At 42.7% G+C, this 20,036-nt stretch overlaps 1 protein-coding gene across 1 annotated transcript in view; it reads left to right on the top strand.

Moving 5' to 3' along the window:
* ANKS1B (ankyrin repeat and sterile alpha motif domain containing 1B) overlaps positions 1–20,036 on the top strand; it is a 448,876-nt gene that overhangs the window by 397,730 nt on the left and 31,110 nt on the right. The window contains 2 exon segments of the mRNA XM_032594029.1: positions 12,596–12,607; positions 13,501–13,587. Coding sequence (XP_032449920.1) covers positions 12,596–12,607; positions 13,501–13,587 — 99 coding nt within the window.

Raw genomic sequence — 20,036 nt, 5'->3', positions numbered from 1 at the left:
TCTATGTTTTTTGTGGCTTGATGGCTCTTTTTTTTTTTTAAATGTTTATTTATTTTGAGAGAGAGAGACAGAGACAGCATGAGCAGGGGAGGGGCAGAGAGAGAGGGAGACACAGAATGTGAAGCAGGCTCCAGGCTCTGAGCTGTCAGCCCAGAGCCCGATACAGGGCTCGAACTCATGAACCATGAGATTGTGACCTGAGCCAAAGTCGGATGCTTAACCGACTGAGCCACCCAGGTGCCCAATAGCTCTTTCTTTTTATCACTGAATAATATTCCATCATATGGATGTACCACGTTTGTTCATCCATTTACTTATTGAAGCCATCTTGGTTGCCTCCAGATTTTGGCAATTATGAACAGAGGCGCTATGAATATTTGTATGCAGGTTTTCGTCTTAAGATTTCTTTTTTCCTGGATCCACACCCTCTTAAATTATCTTCTTAATTGTGTTTAGTGAAGAAGAATCAGTAGGAACTTACATTAAACCCTGATCATTTTTTTAAGTAGAATTGCAGTTTTTGTCTTCTCTTTCAGAGTTTTCTTTAATAAAAGCCCAAGAGATTAGATATGCCTTGATATTGAGGCATACTTTTAGGACGAATGATTTCTGTGAATTATTTCGCTCTTCAGTAGTACAACTTGGCTGCCTATTACCTTTACTGTGACAGCTTTACAGGCATTTCTGTTAAAATTAAAGTCTAAAAACATATATTAGTAACATGTGAGAAGTTGTAAGAAGTATCTATTTGATCTGAACATATTCATTTAGTGCTGCCTTTTATGTTACTAGTTAGGTTTTCCAGCTAAATCTGTGCTCGGAGACAGGCTTCATTTCTGAAAGGATCCTGAGGGGAAGCATTAGCTCTGGGATCCTGAATATGATGCCCCCAAAATGCTCCCCATGGAACACAGAACCTTCCTTCTGTCACACCTCATGTCACCACTGTACAAACCTGGTTGCTCATGCCCCGTGCCCCTTAGAGGGCAGGAACCATGTATATTGTCACCCCAGGGCCTGCCATAACATAGCTACCTTTAGGGTGGTTTTGATGGTGATCAATAAAGTGATGCCTGTAAAGGGTCTAGTTCACTAAAACCTCAAAACACATTGACCTCTTCCTCCAAAATGTTTGAACAAGTAAATTGATAGATTTGCTTTGGATTATTTCATTTATTTTTTACTCAACTATAATGTCAGTATTGCAGTCATTACCCTGGTTTTCTGCATTCACAATATGTAAGAAAGTATTCAAAAACTTAGGAATCCTGCACTCTATTATTATTTTTTTAAATGTTTATTTATTTTGTGAGAGAGTGTGTGCATGCGTGGGAGGGGGGGTTGATGGAGGGAACAGAGAGAGAGAATCCCAAGCTGACTCCGTGCTGTCAGCACAGAGCCTGACATGGGACTCAATCTTATGAACCATTGAGAACATGTCCTAAGCCAAAACCAAGAGTCGGACACTTGACTGACTTAGGTGCCCCTTAGTTCCAGTTTTTAAAGGCCATCACCAAGAGGAAGAGAAAATGATGGGAAACTGTTGATAAGATGGTAAATGTAATTTTGCAGTTTTATATTTTGGGGGAAGTAACTTGTTCCTAAATCGATTGGGAGTTAGCTTGCCTCTTTTAAATAATGTGTTCACAGGACTGAACTTTACAAAGCAATAAATAGGTTGCTTTGGCCTTTCAGTGTTCTCTTTGGTATGAGTAATTCCCACTTCAGAGATTCTAAGACGCACAGTGGTTGCTCAAATGAAGGATTTGCTCTGGCCAGATGACGTTCTACTATTCCTTTTTGCCTCCCGAGACTTACACATACCCCATCCCCCAGCCCCGAATTTTGCTTCAGGGTATAATTATCACTAATATACAGTATTCAGTCACTTCCCTAATTAAATATACTTTTAGGAAACATCTGCTACTATAAAAGGTAGGCTATTATATTCAATTTCATACTCTAAAATCTTTCTCTAATCCCATAGTTGATGATGAGTATTGTTCACAGGTGTTTGTGCTCGAGGCAATTTCTCTTTTAAGAAAAGAAAAATACCTGTTTTCAACTACAATCAGGTAGAAATCCGCCTTCTCAATGCAAAATAGGAGTATATATGTTTTGTCAGGAGTAAGCAGATGGGGCAAATTTAAATTAGGGAATCTTTATTTCCCAAAGGGCTTAGATAGTTCAGACACCATAGTTCAGGTTTCTTATTGAGTCCATTCCCCTGACCTTGTCTCATTTTTAAACTTCCAATCTAGAAACAATTCTAAAGTTGAATTTTCAAATCTATAAATTTCCAAATGTACCTTGATTGAAGTGTGAAGACTGTCTTTTTCCTGTGCTTGTCAAAAAAAATAATAATGTTGGAGAATGGATTGGAATGCTTGAAATCAGATTTTAGAATTAGATGGAAATGTTGTCTCTATGCTCTTACAAGAGACTCAAACTGGGGACACCTGGGTAGCTCAGTCGGTTAAGCATTGAGTCTTGATTTCAGCTCTGGTCATGATCTCGTGGTTTGTAAGTCAAGCCCAGCATCAGACTCTATGCTGACAGCATGGAGACTGCTTGGAATTCTTTCTGTGCCCCTCTGCTGTGTGCTCTCTTTCTCTCTCTCTCAAAAGAAATAAAAAGAAGCTTTAAAAAGAAAAAGAAGAGACTCAAAACTTAAGTCATGTTTAGTTCCTTCTACAACTCCGGTCTATTAGGATGGTTTCCAGAAATCATTTCAGGGACTACTACTTAGGAACCAGGCTTGGAAGAAATGTGCAAACAGCTGTTTTTTTAAAAGTCTCCATTTGCCCAAGTTTCAGGGAGGAATAAAATATTTCATTTTTTGCTCCCTCCCAAGTACTGCAGGTCAGTACAGGTCTAAGCCCATAAATATGAGTGTATATTAAAATAACAGTATACACAAGGCAACAGCATTTCTAACTGCTCACTGCTAAGCTTTGCTCACTTGTACTTTTGCTTTGTGAGTGATTTCCTAGGGGTCCTCCCAAAGGAAGACTGAACAATTCTGATCATCTCATCCTATATCATCTTTATACACCCTCACTATTGCACATCACTGAAAGGTTTCATGGTCCTCTTCTGCCTTTAACGCCCACAGAAGCTCTCTTTCTAAACATACTGAGTCCATTGTCATTGGTCCAGATATATTGCTCTGCTGAATATTCATTGTTGGAACCACCATTTCACCACTATCCTAGCATGTAGCCCAGAGATTATTCACTTATGCTCACAGATGTTGACTTTACTTCTACTCTCTCTTGCCAGTGGGAGGATGTACTTTGGAAAGCAGATAAGTGAAAGCATCCATCCTCAGAATAAGAGCAATGGCTAAAATTTGTTGATGCTCACTACATGCTGGGCCCTGGATTATGTAATCCTCACAGCTCTACAAAGTCGATGCTATATTAACATACCCATTTTACAGATGAAATAACTAAGACATAGAGGTTAAATATCTTGACACACAGTGGAGCCAAGACAGGAATCCAAACATGCCCTTCTGTGCTATTATTCACTGTACTGCAGTGTCTCCTGGAGAAGGAGCTTATCAGTGGGTCTCTTCATAAGTTCAACATGACCATACCTATGTGCACACAAACACACTCTTTTTTTAAATTTTTTAAATGTTTTTATTTATTTTTGAGAGACAGAGACACGGCATGAGTGGGGGAGGGGCAGAGAGAGAGAGAGACACAGAATCTGAAGCAGGCTCCAGGCTCTGAGCTGTCAGCATAGAGCCCGACATGGGGCTCGAACTCACAAGCTGTGAGATGTTGACCTGAGCCAAAGTCAGACGCTCAGCCAACTGAGCCACCGAGGCGGCCCCACACAAACACACTCTTAACTTGTTCTTATAAGTGATGGATTGAACTTATCATAAGTGAGAAGTCAGTGTGTTTTTTCACATGTTTACAATTAGCTTTTTTTTAAGTTTTTTAAATTTTATTGTTAATTATTTATTTTTTAATTACATCCCAAGTTAGCATATGGTGCAACAGTGATTTCAGGAGTAGATTCCTTAATGTCCCTAACCCATTTAGCCCATCCCCCCTCCCACAATCCCTCCAGCAACCCTCTGTTTGTTCTCTACACTTAAGAGTCTCTTCTGTTTTGTCCCCCTCCCTGTTTTTATGTTATTTTTGCTTCCCTTCCCTTACGTTCGTCTGTTTTATATCTTAAAGTCCTCATATGAGTGAAGTCATATGATACTTGTCTTTCTCCGACTGAATAATTTCACTTAGCATAATACCCTCTAGTTCCATTCACATAGTTGTAAATGGCAAGATTTCATTCTTTTTGATTGCCGAATAATGCTCCACTGTATATATATACCACATGTTTATCCATTCATCTGTCAATGGACATTTGGGCTCTTTCCATGCTTTGGCTATTGTCAGTAGCGCTGCTAATAAACATTGGGGTACATGTGCCCCTTCGAAACAGCATACCTGTATCCCTTGGATAAATACCTAGTAGTGCAGTTGCTGGGTCTTAGGGTAGTTCTATTTTTAATTTTTTGAGGAACCTCCATTCTGTTTTCCAGAGTGGCTGCACCAGTTTACATTCCCATACAATTAGCTTTTTAACTAAAAAAAATATACATTTTTAAAACTTCTCATTTTATTATTATAAAAGTAATAAACATTCATTGTTATCCAGTTTAAAACATAGATAGGGAAAGGAGAAATAAAAAGGGAGCGCCTGGGTGGCTCAGTAGGTTGAGCAATCTGACTTTATCTCGGCTCAGGTTATGATCTCACATTCATGACATCGAGCCCCACATCGGGCTCTGAGCTGATAGCACAGAGCCTGCTTGGGATTCTCCTTCCTCCCTCACTCACTCTCTCTCTCTCTCTCTCTCTCTCAAAAATCAATAAATAAACATTAAAAAAAATTGTAATTTTATCACACAGAGATGGTAAACACCTCTCTGTTAACACTTTGTTCCTATGTAATCCTCCAAACTAATTAATCATGCATTCATAGGCATCTCTTTTCTACAAAGCAATAGGAATATACTGTGCCTACTGTTTTCTATTTTCTAATCTATTTTAACATAACATATTTTAAAATATTTTTGTTCCAATAAATATTTATCTTCAACATTATTTGTAGTGGTTGAACAATATTCCAATCAATAACTGAACCAAACTCATTTAACCAGTTCCCCTTGTTGGTCATTAGGTCATTTTGAATCTTTTCAAAATATAACCAACACTGTGGGCAACATCCTTACACCTACATCTTTTGCAACGGGTCTGATTGTTTCCTTAGAATTAGCCACTAAATATAGACTGGCTAGGTCAAAAGTATACACATCTTGAAACTCTGGGTAAAAATTGCCAAACTGCCTTCTAAAACCTTGTTCCAGTTGACACTTCTGAAGCAGTACACGAAAGTGTGTTGGTGTTTGCTCGTCACGTCTCTCAAGGTATATACTTAATACCTGGGATGTGCTCCTAGTTGAGGGAGAACTGGGGAACTTTTATGAGAAACCATACATCTTCAGCATTACCCCTGGGCCTGTCAGCTCTGTCTGATCAACATCTATTCTAGAAGTACCTCTAGAATCTATCTTTATGACCTGAACTCTTTATTTTATGTGAAGGATGTTTTTTACTTTCACAGTCCCTGAGAAACCATGGAAGTTTAATAATTCTTGTTATTTGCTCTGAAGACCAAGATCTGTAACTAAGTGCTAACTAAGGATTTTTGGAAATCACTTGTCAAGTGGAGGATAGTGTGTTTTGATAAATTAGCTTCTCTCTGAATTAATGTAGGATGCGGTACAACTGAGTTTACATGCATAGCAGCAGAGAACAGTTCTGACAGTGACTTTCAATCAAAAATCAACTATTTATTTAACTTATTTATTTTGAGAGAGAGAGAGCACGCACAAGCAGGGGAGGGTAGAGAGAAGGAGAGACAGAATTCCAAGCAAGCTCCACACCATCAGCACAGAGCCTGATGCCGGGCTTGAATTCATGAACTGTGAGATCATGACCTGAGCCAAGACAAGGAGTCAGATGCTTAACCACCTGTGCCACCCAGGGGCCCCCAAAATCAACTGTGTTTTTAGAACAGAATTTTTCAAACTGTGGTAACAGCAGTAGCTTCTGGAAATTGTTATAAGTGCAAGTCTTAGGCCTTATCTCAGACTCACTGTCTTAGTTTTTCAGGCTGCTATAATAAAATACCATGTGACTGGGAGAAATTTATTTCTTGTGGTTCTGAAGGCTGAGAAGTCCCCAAGTCAAGACACTGGCCAGCCCTCTTCCTGGCTCATAGATGGCCATCTTCACTGCCCTCTCATGATGGAAGAGGACCCTTTTATACCTTTTATAAGCACACTTAATCCCATTCACAGCTCCACTCTCATGACCTAAGCACCTCCCAAAGGCCCCAACTCCTAATACTTTGGGCATTAGGATTCAACATAAGAAGTTTGGGAGATCACAGACCTTCAGTTCATAACACTTACTGCATCAGAAACTGTAGATGTGGGGCCCAGCGATTTGTTATTTACCAGGCCTTCCATGTGATTCCAATGCCCACGAAAGTTTGAGAACAGCTGCCTTGGTCCACTGGGCATTCCTGTTAAGTCTGCCATGCAGTTAGGTTGCCCTGGTGGAATCATTCTGCCATGGTGCCTGGAAAGCAGCCAGGGCCAGAGGAGTAGAGATAGAGGGCATCGCTTTGCGCTGTACTAGATTTGGCCAGGGTGTGTGAGTTACACTTGGCAGTACAATAGCCGTGTCTTGTGCCAAGGGAGTAGTTAGAATGGCTGCCTGCCCACCGTCTGCTCTTGTCACATGGTCGTACCAGGCTCTGTACTCACCCAGGCCTTGTGTCAGGCTTCTCCTGGCCAGAAAAGCCCTTGAGAGGTCATCTAGCCTCATTTCCCAGCCAAATGAGACTTACCCCTAAGTCATCAGTGACAAATAAGAGTCCAGACTATTTTTAAAGACATCCAGAGGGGAAAACTTCGCAGCTGCCCCTAATAATCCTCCTGCTGTTTCAACGTTTATTTATTTTTGGGACAGAGAGAGACAGAGCATGAACGGGGGAGGGGCAGAGAGAGAGGGAGACACAGAATCGGAAACAGGCTCCAGGCTCCGAGCCATCAGCCCAGAGCCCGACGCGGGGCTCGAACTCACGGACCGCGAGATCGTGACCTGGCTGAAGTCGGACGCTTAACCGACTGCGCCACCCAGGCGCCCCACCTCCTGCTGTTTCAAAAAGTCTTTCCTTCTCAGCACTTGCAATTTGAACCAGTTCCCTATTGCAAAAATGAAGACCTAACCCTTCTCTCCTTGAGGCTGACAAATCACAAGGTCGGTAAGGCTTTCCCATCCCATAGGAATCTCCTGGCTTATCTCTAATCACATCTGTGGTTCTCCTCCAGGTTCTTTCAAGGCCTCCGTGCCTGGCTCTGGGCACCAGGGCTTTCTGAAAAGTCTGCTGAGCTCCTGGTGCACTGAGAGGCTGGCACTGTGGTTCTTCTTTATAAAGCTGACTTTGTGCTCGTTACCATACATTCATTCGTTTGTTCATTCACTTAATAATTATGGATTTCAGCAGCTGTTAGACTGAACCCTATGAAATTGCTGATATTTCGCCATTTTTTTGACCCATAAAAAATGGCAGTGTCATAGGGCTAAACCTGAGACCATGTGCTAGTCATTATGGGGGAGATCAGAGACAAATCAAGAAAGATGTGGGCCATCCTCCAAGAACTCCCTGTATGGTGAGGGAGACAAACCTGAGACCCATGGCAGCGAACCCTAAGGGAGAGCGGCAGAGGTTCACAGGGCATACCTGGGGTTAAGAGGTGGCCATCCTGTCAGGCTGCGAGGCCACACGAGGCTTTCCCAGAAAATGACGTTGAAACTGAGTTCTGAAGGGTAAAGGTGCATTTCAAATAGCCGATCTGTGGTCTGCTTTCTATCTCTTAGAACCTCCGCAACATAATTAGTATCACTAAATACAAAATACAACACTGCTTGTTTTCTACATTTTTTAAATCATTTGAAAGGCACTTAGGGCTACCAAACATAATTGTCTGATCCTATTTTAATTTACTTGCTGAGACTGAATATAATAATTAAGCTTTGAAATGATCTAAAGAAAATATTATATGGCAAAATTAATAGTTACGACTCAGCGCTGAATATCTAACTAGAAAGCATTCTCAGGGTAGCCATGTGTAGGTTAAAAATATACTGTGAGCTGGATGGCAGTAGCCCATCCAGAAATCTGTTCTCCAGTCTGCGTTTAAAATACACTGGAAATGAGCAGGGTATTGTAAGAATGAAGGGTTGGTGATCTCTTCCCCATGGGCCGCCTCACTCTGTTCCCTCTCTGTACTGGTTATGGGGCACAAATGACTCTCATTAGGAACATAAACATCACTCCGGACTCCAACGCAACATTACGGCTCACAGCTGAAGTGCTCCCTGTTGTAAACCTCTTTGCTCTCACTCACACTTACGAAAGCCATGCTCTGAGACCAGAGCATCCCTGCAGTCTCAAAAGGATATTCTCAGACTGTTGACTCTGCATTAGAAAAGGAGAAACTGTCCCTTCTCGGGGCATGCTATAAGGATAAAATAAAAGTACCAACAGCAATCTCTGACTTGATAAAAAGATTAAAAGATGGTATTACTTTCCTTGGTGTGTCCAACAATCCCTCTTAAAAAAAAAAAAAAAAGGTTCTAAAAGTGTTCAGTTACTTTACAGTATCTCAGGTGCCCACCTCCAGATATGACATTACAGTCTGTATTCTGTGTAAATGCTTACAGATAATATAAACCCAAGTGCTAAATGTAAAGCTGGCTTTGCATTTAAGATTCAAAAGTTGCACTTTATTTTGGATTTCAGAAAGGTAGGTATTTTCCCTCTATAACTAAATACTGTTTCTGTTAGAGTAATAAAAGGATGATAATCTTATTTTGGGAAACTGAACAAAATACAATTGAATATCACTGTAATGCTCTTAGCAGGAGAGCAAGATGCTATGAAGGTTAAGTTAATTTTGGGCATTACCCATGAGTATTCAGCTGCTCAGGTATCCAGAGGTCCTCATTACAAGCGAATCTCTCCTATAAAGCTGGTACTGAAGGGGAGGGAACTTGAGGGCTTGAGGGAAGGCTCAGAAAGTCCACCAAGAATATGGTGCAGAAAAAAAAAACAACTGGAAACAAAAGAGAACCATAACATAAGGTTTGCCCTGAGCATTTCACTGGGAAAAGAGCCTGAAGAAGTGAATTCTGTTTATACAGATCAATAAGGCTTGAATGTTTAACATATGTACATATATGGGAGTATTAACTACCAGAATTGCAGCAAAGCTTGCAGATAAGTCATAGAGACCAGTGTCACCTGCAGCTGAGTGCTTTGTAACTTGAGCAGTGATGTCCAGACTAGGTGCCTCCGTCCCTGGGAAGGAGAAGAAAACAATAATTTCAACACGTAAGAGAAAATGGAGATGGCGGGATGTGGGCTGTCTGTGATTGGACTGGAGCCCTGCTCATATTTCAGTATCTGTACGGCCTTCACAAAATGAAGTAGGCGCTTATTGGATTTCTTGCCTGATTATTCTCCCTGAAGACTCGGTATATTAGCTTTCTTCTATGCGTCTTCAACCTTTCATTAAAATAGCGTATGAAAAGACCTCTTTGAAAGCTCTGTCAAAGTACACCAACAGAAAATCCCCTAAAACAGGTTGGATTTCTATCTCCTAGAATTTTAAATGCCTTAAAGAAGGGGCATTACGTTGGAGAGCTCCCAGAGTGACTCTGCAGCCAGCCAGGGTCCATCATCATCTTGTCACGGCGCGCAGTGGGAAAGAAGCTCGGTTTGGGCTCCAGATTGGACTGTGTGGCCACCCCCAGCGCTGCCATCCACACAGCCTGCAGCAGGGGCACACCAGCATGGCCTTCAGCTGGGAGAGCAGGGGCTCTTGGCACCTAGAAAAAATGACCACCTTTTCTCTTGTCTTCTTTGTCCATGTTGTCTGAGCGTATGACGTAGAATCCTTGTATCGGGACAGAAATCATCGCTGATGCCCTCATTTCAGCCTGAGAGCCCGTGTCCCGGCCTGCCTGTTGTCCCAGCCCTCCGCTCCCTCTCGCTGACAATCACTGCACACCCCTCTGTGTTCTTTCCTCCTCGCGCTGCTCTTAATAAAATCAGCAACAAACTTTTTCTAGTTGCTGAAGCCCAGGATTTTGCCCAGAAGACCCAATACATGTAGCAGCCGCTTTGCCTGCCAGCCATGATGTCGGGCTTCAATTTTTAGCTTTTTTCAGCCCTCCTGGTGTCGGGCACGGCTCCCACCTTCTAAGGAATCTGCCCCTTGACTTCTGCCATACTGTGTTCAGGCACCTTCCAACTCTGTTTCAGCTTCATTGACTCTTAATTCCCCACTCCTTAAGGGTTATCTTCCCCAGACAGGAGATTCTTAGCCCTCTTCTTGTTCACTCCTTGAGCCACCTCATCTCCTCAGGCACCCCTGCTGTGCACATGGATTTCCAGATCAGATTCTTACTTCTAATTTCCTACTGGACATCTCCACCTGATGACCAATGTTCAAGGGGTTTTCATGCAAAAGCATGCTCCTGTGTAGTATCCCTTATCTCAGTTGAGGGTCTCTTCATCGGTGACATCTTCTCGCTCACTCATCTTTCGTAGCAGATGGGTTAGCAGAGCCTCTCGAATCTTCTTCCTCAGAGTTATGGCTCCCTCTTCTGTGCTTGCACTTCTGTTTCAGCCCGGGTGCTTAGGGTCTCCTGTTTGAATGTACCTCTCCTTCCAGCCTTGCTGCATTCAGTCTCTAGCTGTTCCAGTGCATCTGGTCACCAGCACTGGCTTTCTGCAACCCAGCTCTGACTGTGTCACTCCCTACTTAAAAGCTTCCAGGGAATTCTAACTTGGCAGAGTAAGTCACAACCTTCCAAACCTACTGTATCAGCCTCATTTTCCACCAATTACCCAAACCCACCCCATTATTTCTCATTTCCAGGCGTGTGTGTATGTTGATTCTTCTGCTAAAAAGCCTCCTTTGTCCTCTTTTGGCCCCTAGAAAATCCCCATTCATCCTCTTGGAACAGCTCAGTCAGCCCTAGCAGGCAGTCACTGCTTGTCAAATGAATAATGAAGACTTGCCCTACTCTCTCCTGCAAAGTGAAGCTCTCTTTGCTCAGTACTCTGGAGGCACTCTGTTTCTCACTGTTGCATTTATCAGCATTTGTGTTGTGGCTTCTCTTTGTGGCAGACCAGGCCAGGAACGTGGTGTGTAGCTAGCTCCTGTGCTGCCTCTTCCTCTCCCTGTCCCATGGCAAACCTCGTTCCCAACCGTCTTTCCCACTGAGCCGAGACACAGGCTCACAATTTTCTCAATACCGCACTCGGGACGCCACTTGCTGCAGACTGTAGTTTGCACACAGCTTGAGGTCTGCTTGACGTGCCCTGAAGTAGACTCTGAGCTTTCCCAGCACAGTGGGCTGCCTGCTATAACCACTCAATTGCTGAATGAATGACAAATGGTTTTGCTCTTTCCCTTTGGGGCTTTCTTAATACTAAATGAAATGTTGATATTTTAATCTTATATTGTTCGATGGTATAGATAGATGTGTCTGAGAGAAATGTATTCATGGCAAGGAATGAGGGAGGTAATTTGTTGAAATCCATTGGTACCCTTTGCAGAGAATTCTTCACACACACATTCAGTCCACCAAGCCACTACCCGTGCCAGCCGGCTATAGCTCTCTCTTTACAGAGCTCAGCCCACAACTTTGTCTTAAAATTGGCACACTGAGCGTTACTTCTTCTAGCTTTGCCTTTGATTTACCTTGCACACTTTTAAAAGTTGGTTGGATAAAGCATTAAAAAGACAAAAGTATCTGCATCTCTTTGGCAAACACAGAAGAAAACTAACAAGCTTGGGTAATTTTAAAACTAGTTAAAAAGCACTTCAAGAGTGGTTTTTTTTTCTATACCGTGTGAAACACTTAATGAATACTAAATAGTAACACTCTTACTGATCCATTTGCTCCATCTTGAAACCAGTACAGTAGCTCTCCAAAAGATGTGTCAAAACAGTCAGGAAAATGTGAAACACCTTTTCCATGGCTCAAGTGAAAGATGTAATGCAATTATGATTTTAGAGTTCAGTGAGTTTCAGTCACTCTATCCAACTAAAAGCCTTTAATTCTGGTCACATTTCAGAATTTTAAAATGGAAAATTGGGTAATGTTTTCTCCCAATTCCCTTAATATCCATAAGACAGGTAGGTGGTTGTGGGACACTGGAAGTGGAGGGTTCTGGTGTGTCGGTCGTGAGGCTAGGCAATGCAGTAAACGGGAATTAGAAAACAAAAGGACAGACGAGGTCTGGAAAAGCCCACAGCCATTCCTAAAACAGTTTCACTGCATCTGTATGTATCGATAAAACCTATTCTCCATTCACTTTTTAATGACTTTATGCTGTTGGTGAATTATTGAAATGGTTTCCTCACATTTTTATGTATTTTCTCTCCTATTTTGTTCCCACCTGTCTTATCTGGAAAACCCATCAGGCTAACTGTCAGGTAGGTTCTTCTTGATGTTTAATGTGATTATTAGGAGGATCCATAGTGGGAAATGAAGTACACAGACTGTTGGTGACCCGTGATGAATGATAAAGCTAAACAGAAAAGACTCATACTAAATTGTGGAGAAACTTTTTGCAGATGCATAAAACTATAGAAGCTGAAGACTCTGGGCACATTAAGCCAGTGTGAACATCCGTCATAAGAACATAGCCTAAGGAAATCTAGCAGCTCTAAATGATAAAGTAGGTTGTTACCTGGACTGTCCAGTTTTGCTGTGGCTCAAAATACAGACTGTTCCTGGAGGGCTTAATTGTTGTAGGGTGGTATTGTTTCCCGCATGGTCACAAGCGATGGTGCTGTAAATATATCAGCTCTTATGGATTTGGCCAGGTTTGAGAAAAATTCACAATGATGTATTTTAAATCCCTATTTTAACCACACATTCAGACATACGTCATGCCTTGAAGAAAGAGTGACTAGAAGGGGGAGCAGTGGCATATATTTTGCTAATGCTAAACTCACCCTTGGAGTTAACACTGACATGGTTTAACTCTAATCAAAGAAGCGTTGCTTGAAATTGCTGTAGGAGACAGAGCTGTCCATTTCTCCCTTTGGTGTCGGGGAAAAGGAGTATTCCTTCACCCATGGGAGGCAGCAGAACAGGCTGTTTTTAGATCCTCAAGTGCAAGACAGATAGTTTAGAACCCCAAACCACAGCTAAGCCCAAGAGAAGGGAGACCTACATTTAAATTAATGTGTTTGGTGTGTGTTTGTGTGTGTGTGTGTTGTTTTTAACTTGGGCTCATTTTTATCTTCCAAGAGGAGAAATTATGTGCTTCAGTTGCCATGCAACACAAACCGCTCTAACAGCTTTCTAATTTTAATTTCAGAAGTCTACAGAGCAAATGAAGAAGGTCCCCACTATTATTCTTTCAGTCTCTTATAAAGGAGTCAAATTCATTGATGCAACAAATAAGGTGAGTAGTGCACCTCTCTTTGCCTTAGACACCAGATACAGCCCTGGGAATGTGACCTAAAATCCTTGTGTCTCGTCACGCCCAGCATCTCTCATTTTATTCACTTCCTGTCCCCACCTGTCTGCTCTCTGCACACCCATAGATACACCCATGCACGTGTGTACACACACACACGCACTCATACATGTATACAGAAGGACAAATTTCATCTGGGGAACTTGATCTAGGATTCCTATACATATTTTGCTTTCTCTGTGGTGCCTTCTCGCATAGACTGTGGCCACTTAGTATATGGCATTTCCCTCTGGCTCTAGAGAACATTACAAGGGGGGGATGTCATGTATAGAATGACAGTGCATTACAAGGTGGGGAGGTGTCCTGTATAGAATGACAATGCATTACAGGGGAGGGGTGTCATATATAGCATGATAATGCATTACAAGGAGGGGGTGTCATGTATAGAATGACAATGCATTAAAGGGGAGGGGTGTCATGAATAGAATGACAATGCACTACGGGGGTGTCATGTATAGAATGACAATGCAACAAAGCCATCACCCCTTCACCAGAGGAACTGTCACTAGCTAAAGGACTAGGATGTTCATCCTCCCATTTGTCTAGAGGTATACATGTCCTTTCTTTCGATATATGTAATGAACACCTGACACAAGAAACACGTTCTCTGACTTTTACATTTTATAATTGCATTTCTTCTCAGCGCTTGAGATGGGACAGAGGGTTTCAGCTGTATTGTTTTCTGAGAAGAAATAATCACAAAGAAGGTCAGGCCACACTGTGACTCTGTTGTGACTTTGTACTCACAGTGGAAACAGTTCATGGGCTCTAAGGTCAAGTGTGAACAGCCGGGTTGCATTTCACTTAAGTGTTCTAGAGCTCCTTTCTTGGCGAAGATGACAGAATGCCGGTGCTAGACTAGAGCTCCTGGGTGTGACCACTGTCACTCCCCACAAACAGTCAAACTTGATGGGCTCCTCCTCACAGAACCCCCAGATGTCCTTGTGTTTTATTCCTGTACCCTCCCAGATGATAAGCTCTAGAAAGAGGGGAAATGAGGTGATCCCCATTGATGAATACCATTTCTTTTCTGGACCCCCTACTGAGTCCCCTCACCTACACCCACTCCACTTTGGAGAAAGGGAACAGAAGTTGTGAAACAGGTGAACTAAACAGTAGTAATTTAGGGCCAGGGCAACTGGATTTAGCCACCAGGGGAAAGTCCCATGGGCAGTGACTCTTGGGTAACTATAATAAACCTGAGCATCTGATTCAACCAGTTCGGATTTTCCTGATTTGTTTTCTGTAACAAAGAAGATTGCTATATCAGCAGTCAGACAAGCCCAGGCTCCCCAGATCTACTTAGGAGAGCAACCTTCCAGTTTTAGAAACAGTTCTGAAACCAGAGCAGAAAGCTTATAACCCAGCATGATTAAGTAGGCTGTGGATCTCCAAAGCACAGAGTCAGTTACCTTACGTGGAATGATAGTTTCAAGTCTGCAATATATTGCTGATAGTTACTATTGTTGGATTACAGCTGTGGAGATTCTAATCAGAAAAATCCAGACCTATTTGCTCTTTTATTAGTTGGAAGCACAAACTTTCTGTATCCTTAAATTATAGTCAGTTGGTTTTTAAAGTTTTGGAACTTTACGGAACTCTCATTGGCGATACCTCATTGCTATCACTGTTTCTAAATTTCAAGAAAGGCTTTGGCATTTGGGTTTTTTCCCCTAACCTAGAGCAACTGTCTCTACCCCATTTGCATTTGAAAACCATGAATAGTAGTCTATTTCTAGTATAAGAGTCTGAAACTCTTAGATTAACAACCTAAGCAGTAGTGGATTCTGAAAATTTCTAAACAAGTGGTATTTGCCCTGAGAAGTTTCCAGAGTCTTAAGGCTATCATTCTGTGAAGCTGGTGGTGTGACTGGATGCATCCGTGTCAGTAGCATCCTCTCTATTCCAGTCTCCATGACCACAGGCAAGAGAGCTCTGTCGGTTCTGTTGCATTTTGCTCACGGACACATCAGTGTTATAGAACTTGATCCCCCCAAACCTAAAGGAGAGACTTCTGCCTCAGTTGCCAGTAACTAGATGAGTTAGCCATAAATCTCTGCCCACTGATGACTGTTGTCTGGAATTATAAGTACTGAAAAATATGCAGAAGATAATTCTGTGTGAATTAGAACACTAAAGAAGGCCAGCATATCTTCCAAGTTCTTGTAGTGTGGTCCTCAGCATATTTTCAGAATCTAGAGCAAAGGCAAAGTGCCTATGTTGGTGGCAGGCAGAGCCAACCTCTCCATGACAACATGTGCCTGGCTTTTTCAGGAATTGGGGGACATTGGCTTTAACACTGACACTTATACAGTGTCCCCATCCCAGTATCCTGCAATGTGACTGATCTACCCCGACCCAGCAGTGGATGGGGAGAGAGTGGATGACTCAGGGCCACGGTCTGATAGTTGGTGTGTGAGAAGCCAAAGGAAAGAGATTGTATTAGAAGTGTAGAAGAAAGAAATAGTGTCAGGCTACATTGGTGGGATTTGACTGCAGAAAGCTGAGAAACACTACCGTCAGCCAGGGCTGAAGGACTGGTTCCAGAAAGCATAGAAGAGCCACTGTTGAAGGACCGTTCTCAAGTTGTGATGTGAAGGGTGCTGTGCTCAGACACCTAGACTCCAGCAGTGTCCTCAGCGCATCTTCGTATGCCACCTTGTTCTGTAGCAAAGGCCAACTTCTGATTAATGCTCATAACAGGACAGGAACAGAGTGATAAACTCCAGAGCCCTGATTGCAGTTTAAGCCAGAGATTTCTCCCATGGGAGGTGTTGTCTCACTGGGCCACTTTGACTTGAAGGACTTGTGGAGACATATTAGAAGACCTCACAACATGAGGTACTAGTGGCCAACTAAGCCTGTAATAAGGCACAACCTAAAGTCACAACCTAATTTTCATATCTGATGCTTCCATTGTGCTTTATTCCTAGACAGTCTCCTCCTGACCATTGCATGTCTCTTACTCTGCCCTAGAGAGGTAGAGGGGGTTGTTCATCCTGCACGGCACAGGGGGAGGAATGGAAGACTTCAGAGTCTCTGTTAAGTGACTGCCCCACAGTCATACAGCCAGCTGGTCGTGGAAAAGGATTGACTTTCTAACACATCTTCTGTTCCTCCACAGCCACCATCCACCAGTTAATTTTGAGTGTGTGCTCCTCTTCCATTCTTATTACCGCCCATTAGACTGTGATAGATGAGCCCTCCAGCAAAGCACTTTCCTTTTACTCCAATGAATAAGTGATTTTGGCCGCTTCATGGGGAAGAGTCAGATGCCTAGGTAGAAACTCGCAAGTGTATTTATTGCCTAGAAACTTAGGAAACAATTTAAACCACTAATCCTGATTTAAGAAGGAAGAAGTAGAAAACAGTCTTGAATTAAAAATAGAACTTAGAGGGGCACCTGGGTGGCTCGGTTGAGCATCTGAATTAGGCTTGGGTCATGATCTTGTGGTCCGTGAGTTCGAGTCCTGCGTCAGGCTCTGTACTGACAGCTCAGAGCCTGGACCCTGCTTTGGATTCTGTGTCTCCTTCTCTCTGCATGTCCCCTGCTTACTTGTGCTTGTTCTCTCTCTCTTTCTCTTTCAAAAATAAAAATAAACATTAAAAAATTTTTTTCTAAATAGAACTTGGAATAGATCTGGTCCTTAAATGTTGTAGATGAAGCACATCAACTTTTTGTAGATCCATAGCCCAGAGATAATTCTAGCATGGCATTTGGCCCAGAGGTCTCTGACTGGTTACAGACCTGTGTTGAGACCAGCAGGGTTTTGCAAGAGGTGACACAGTCCCCATATCCAATGCTTGGCTAAGAATGGGTTGCATTTTGCCTTCCTGTTCTGACCCCCTCCTCAATCTTCCCATCAAGCTAAATTAGGAACAGTGCAGTGCTGGAGTTTGTTTTTTGTTTGTTTGCTTTTTGAATGCCAACTTCAAACAGGGCTTATGCTATTTTTTAAGCACAAAATAATTCAGAACATTTGCCTAAACAAGTGCTCTTTTTTTTTTTTTTAATAGCACATACTTCTCCCTCTAAAAAGCTCAGAGTCAGATTAAGAGCCCATTAAGCATGTGTGCTGTTCTTATCTGCATCAGCTTCTCTACAGGTCCCCTCCAGGCAGCCCTCGGCTGGGGCTGCTCCCTTTATGTCTTACCTCTTCTCTGCAGGGGCACTGCATTCTCTGAAAAGGCCAGGCCTAAGGAAGAGACTCAGGAGAAAGGCCTGCCTGTCATAGCCATGAGTGGGGGGAGGGAGAGGAAGCTGACTTCTTGGCTGTATCACTTCAGCATCACACGCCCTTCTTAGAACCTCTCTGTTAATTGGCTAGACCAGACAATTCTACTCTACACCCACCAGCCAGGCACCTGTTTAGCTGTTTCTCAACATGATGAAAGGCAACAGACCAGAAAAACAATCTCTCCCTGTTGCAAGGGACTGGGCTGCCAAACTTTCTATCCCAAGGAAGGGGCAGGATAAGCCCCTCCTCACTCCTTCTTTTGAGTCTTTTCAAAGTGCTAGTCTCCTTAGAATGTGCTGAGGTATGAAGGCTGAGCAACATAAAAGGAATCCATCTTAAACTGAGGTACATCACCTGTACCTTATGTTGTCGTCTGCTTTTAATTTATGGAGGAGCCACCAACTGATATGTAACAGGAGGTAGAAAAAAATCTGTCCCTCCTAGACATCTTCTCCAAGGAGGAAACCAGCCACCCAGTCTCCATGCTGTCTCCAGCTGTGGTGTCCTACCCTTAGATGCGTCTTACACATGGGGAACTGGCCTCATCATTCTGCAAAGGTAGACCATGCAGAGTGGTGGCAGTGTTTCAACAGTGAGAGCTCGAGCTCACCACATCCTGGCCTTGCAGAAAGATCAGGAAGTTCTGTTCAACAATCCCTCCCTACACAAGCCATCAATGTGAATTCAATTAACAGCATATTTTTAAAGTGCCAGTTAAGATGATTAAACATCGGTTATTCTTAATGAAATATAGAATACATGTATTAGCCACCTTCCCTCTAGATCATAGCAACAGAGTTTCAGTAGTGGGAGAGGAGGCTCATTTGGGAACATGAAGCAACACAGAAGAGGGCAGTCTCAATGGGCAGCTAAAAGACAGCCCTGGGCTCCTGGGAAAAACAGAAGTGGGGGGTTCCAGAAAATTGGGGGAATGGCAAGAAAGGGAAAATGTCTTAGTCCATTTGGGCTGCTATAACAAATTAACATGGCCTGAGTTGCTTAAGTAATATGCATTTATTTCTCACAGTACTGGAGGCAGATTCAGTGTCTGATGAGAATCCATTCCCTGGCTCATAGAGGGCATCCTCCTGCTGTGTCCTCACATGGCAGAGAGAGCTAGCTAGGTCTCTCTTCTTTTGTAAGGGCACTAATTCCATCATGGGGCCCCATCCTCAGGACCTAACCACCTCCCAGAGCCCCCCCACCCCTCCAGATACTATCACATCAAGGCTTAAGATTTCAAGGTTCCTAAGAATTCAAGATATGAATTTGGGAAGGACACAGACATGCAGTCCGTAATAAAGAGAGATCTCCAAAGATATACTTTACCTACTTTATAGTTTTGCCCAGGGTCATGATGCTGTCACACACCACTGAAGACAGTTGAGAAGTGATTCAGGAAATTCAGTACATTGAAAATCAGAGGGCAGGGCTCCTGGGTGGCTCAGTCAGTTGAGCATCCGACTCTTGATTTCAGCTCAGGTTATGATCCCAGGTCATGGAATCAAGCCCCACATCAGGCTCCGAGTTCATCATGGAGATTCTCTCCCTCCCTATTCCTCTGCACCTCCTCCCCACTCATGCTTGCTGGCTTGCTTTCTCTCTCTCTCTTTCTCTCTCTGTCTCAAATAAAAATAACTTTTTTCAAAATGACAGGGAGTTTTTCAGTGTAATACTTTCCCAAGAAGTTGATCTTCCAATCTACCGAATGCTAGTAAAGGATCTCAAGAACACAAAATGCCAATTTAGTTAAAAATCAGAGCGAATGTTCGATTTCTGATGATAGTGGATCTTGGATAGGTGAGACCAAATCCACACTCCCCAAGGTCATGGCAGCCCCCAATTAAAATGATGGTGGAGACTCTCAGCATTTGCAAACATCCCTGTGAAGACTATGTAGATTCTTTTTATTTTTATTTTTTTAATTTTTTATTATTTTTAGAGCATGAGTGGGAGAAAGAGTAAGAGAGAAAGAGAGAGAGTGAGTCTTAAGCAGGCTCCATGCTCAACATGGGGCTCAGTTTCACAACTCCAACATCATGTCCTGGGCCAAAATCGAGAGTCATATGCTTAACCAACTGAACCACCCAGTTGCCCTGACACCATGTAGGTTCTTAAATTCATTTTAAGACTCAC

This window comes from Lynx canadensis, chromosome B4 (assembly GCF_007474595.2).
Source record: "Lynx canadensis isolate LIC74 chromosome B4, mLynCan4.pri.v2, whole genome shotgun sequence".
NCBI classification, from domain to species: Eukaryota; Metazoa; Chordata; class Mammalia; order Carnivora; family Felidae; genus Lynx; species Lynx canadensis.
This window is presented reverse-complemented; position numbering and strand designations above follow the sequence as displayed.